We start from the raw sequence: 2975 nt of genomic DNA, 5'->3' as shown, positions 1-2975 counted from the left end.
TTTTCTACCTGACCTTCCTGTATTTCTCTCCCTAGTTTCTCTCAGCATCTCCAATTCAGATGCAGAGTTGACTTGGGACTTTGCAGAAAAGAGCCCGGCAGCTCCCTTTAATTAATGCTGTGTACAATAATCATGAATGTGGGCACCAGGAAATGATTTTAAAGGCCTTCTTCTTCCTCCTGATTAGTGATGAGGCATATGACCTAGAGATGTGCTTTTCAGGCTTTAGTGTATATGACCTAGAGATGTGCTTTTCAAGCTTTAGTGTACCTGCAAGTCACGTGGGGATCTCATCAAAGCGCAGATTCCAATTAATTTGTTCTGGATGGAGCTTAGGATTCCATCCTAACATGCTCCTAGGTGATACTGATACTGCTGGTCTGTGAACCACACTTTGAGTACCAGGGATAATTAGTGGGCCCCGCCCGATCCCAAACTTAGATATCTGGAGCTGTTTGTAGCATAAACCTCAAATTTCACTGACTGGGAGAAGGAGTCACCTAATCTCTCCTCCATGGCTTAGGGCAGGGGTTCCCATTCCCCGAGCCATAGACCAGTCCCAGTCTGTGGCCTGTTAGGACCTGGGCCACACAGCAGGAGATGAGCGGCAGGCAAGCAAGCAAAGCTTCATCTGTATTTGCAGCCGCTCCTGAGCGCTAGCATTACTGCCTCAGAGTCACCTCGGATCATCAGGCATTAGATTCTCATAGGAGCACCAGTTCCTGGTGCCAAAAAGGTTGGGGACCACTCTCTTAGGGGATACTGTTAGGATTTGATGACCTTTCTTAACAGCCTCAAGGAGGAGACAGCACCTTGGTGAGTCATCAGAGAACAGTATAAGGATTACAAAGAAGTTGTAATCGACAAGGGCCAGCTTCAACCAATCTGTGCCACTGCCTGGAGAGCTGGGCTGGTACAGAGTGACGCTCAGGGGATCAGGGGATCGAGTGCTGTGATTGATTAATGATGTCTGCCTTGGGCAGAGGCTAGGCTGTTTATTTGCCATCCTTACCCAGGGGCTGGTTCTAAATTTTGAATTTTCAGAATTCGCAGGGAAGACCCACTGCCGAGAAAGCAACTCCGAAAGCCGGGGCCAGACTTACCTGTAGGAGGCGGGGTAGTCCTGGGGCTGCGATCACGGGCAGGACCTTCTGCGACATCTGTTCCCACATCGAATTCCCTGGTTCTCCCGACTTGCTTGTTTTGTCTGCAGGTAGAGGGCTGACCTCTTTGAAGGCTCTCAGCCACCACGTGGACCCCGGCCAGCTGCCCGCAGCCCTGGAAGGCCCTTTTCCCTACTGCCACAGCGAGTGGGTGCAATTCTTCCAGGTGTCTACCGTCATAGCCTTTACCCCGTACCCTCACTCCTTCTCTCTTTCCCTTCCCTCTCCCGCCCCATGGATCCGTCCACGCCATGAGGTTCAATACCAGTCATTCGACAAACGTTTATAATGAGGGTGCAGAGTGAAGCAATTGAGAGCTCAGGCTCTGGGGCCTGACTGCCTGGGTTCCAATCCCATCTCTTCTGTGTGGCCTTGGGTAAGTTATATATCTTCTCTGAGTCTTTTTCCTCATTTATAAAATGAAGGGGTAAAAATAGTATCCACTCAGGGGGCTATCGTAAGCAGTAATTGAAGTAATGTGGGTAAAGAGCTTAGAAGACTGCCTGGCACGTGCTAAGAGCTGTGTCTATGTTAACTGAAAATAAGTGTACAGACATCTGCTCTGTGGACCCCCACACCTCAGGAGCTCAAGGTCTGGTGGTGGAGGCAGACGTGCTCCCTCTTGTAAGAGGGAGGAAATAAGGAAACTGCCAGCGCTGGGCTCCTTTCCTGTGTCTTCTCAGTCCCTCCTTCCCACAGCCTGCGAGGGGGCATCCCATGCCCAGTTTAACACGTGAGAACACACAGGACGGAGTGGCTCAAGCAACAGCATGGATTATTGGCTTAAACCGCCCGGAACCATGCCCACCGGTGCCCTTGCCCCCCGGGCTTTCTCTAGACCAGGGCTGCTTGTCCTCAGCACTATTCACATTTTGGGCCAGACCCTACCTTTCTGTTTGAGAGCTGTCTTGTGCATTGTAGCACGATTTGCGTCATGCCTGGCCTCTGCCCACCACACAAATTATGACAACTGAAATGTTTCCAGTGTTTCCAGACCTTACCAATATCCCAGGAGTGGGGGGCAAAATCACCCCCTATTGAGAATCACTGGTCTGTACTGACAGCCTATAACATGGTGGTCTTATTTTCAAAAATCATATCTGTTTTAAAATAGGCAATATGTTCAAAACTCAAATGGTATAAAAGGGTATATACTGAAATGTCTCCTTTCCTACTTGCTCCCAGACCCCCAGTTCCCTTCTCCAGAGGCCTCCAATTAACATTTTTGTTATGAACTTTTCCCTTTAAATGAAATCTTACCTATAGACCCAGCATATAAAACCGGCAACAGTAACGGCTAACACTATGCGCTGGGTGCTATTCTAAGTGCCTTGTACCAACGAACCCATTTAATCCTTCCACAACCCTATAAGGTAGGAACTACTGTGATCCATTTTACCGAGGAAGAAGCAGAGGCACAGAGAGGTTAAGTCACTTGCCCAAGGCCTCACAGCAAGTAAGTGGTGGAGCTGGGCTGAAGTGGGACCCAGCAGAGGATGTTCCCTCACCGCCACCCTCTCAGTCCCCCTTTCTGCTCCTCCCCCAAGGTATCCCCACTGGCTTGGAGATAGCTCAGGCCTGTCTTTCTTTTCCCTCTCTCGTTCCCAGCACCAGTGGTTCTCAAGCTGTGGTCCTTGGACCCGCAGTGTCAGCATCACCTGGGAACTTGTTACGAATGTACATTCTCAGGCCCCACCTCAGAGGAACTAAGTCAGAAACACAGGAGTAGGGCTCAGCAGTCTGGATATTAAGCAGCTCTCCGGGTGATTCTGATGCAGCTAACATTTGAGAGCCACCACCTAATGCTCCCCC

The 2975-nt window shown here is 49.9% G+C and overlaps 1 protein-coding gene across 1 annotated transcript in view; it reads left to right on the top strand.

The window, feature by feature from the left end:
• Positions 1-2975, top strand: part of KIAA1755 (KIAA1755 ortholog) — a 39455-nt gene that overhangs the window by 21461 nt on the left and 15019 nt on the right. The window contains exon 8 of the mRNA XM_011366597.2: positions 1218-1329. Within this exon, the coding sequence (XP_011364899.1) occupies positions 1218-1329 (112 nt within the window). The remainder of the gene's footprint in view (positions 1-1217; positions 1330-2975) is intronic.

This window comes from Pteropus vampyrus, unplaced genomic scaffold (genome assembly GCF_000151845.1).
Source record: "Pteropus vampyrus isolate Shadow unplaced genomic scaffold, Pvam_2.0 Scaffold125, whole genome shotgun sequence".
NCBI classification, from domain to species: Eukaryota; Metazoa; Chordata; class Mammalia; order Chiroptera; family Pteropodidae; genus Pteropus; species Pteropus vampyrus.
Note: the sequence above shows the minus strand (reverse complement) of the source record. Positions and strands in the feature narration are given on the sequence as shown.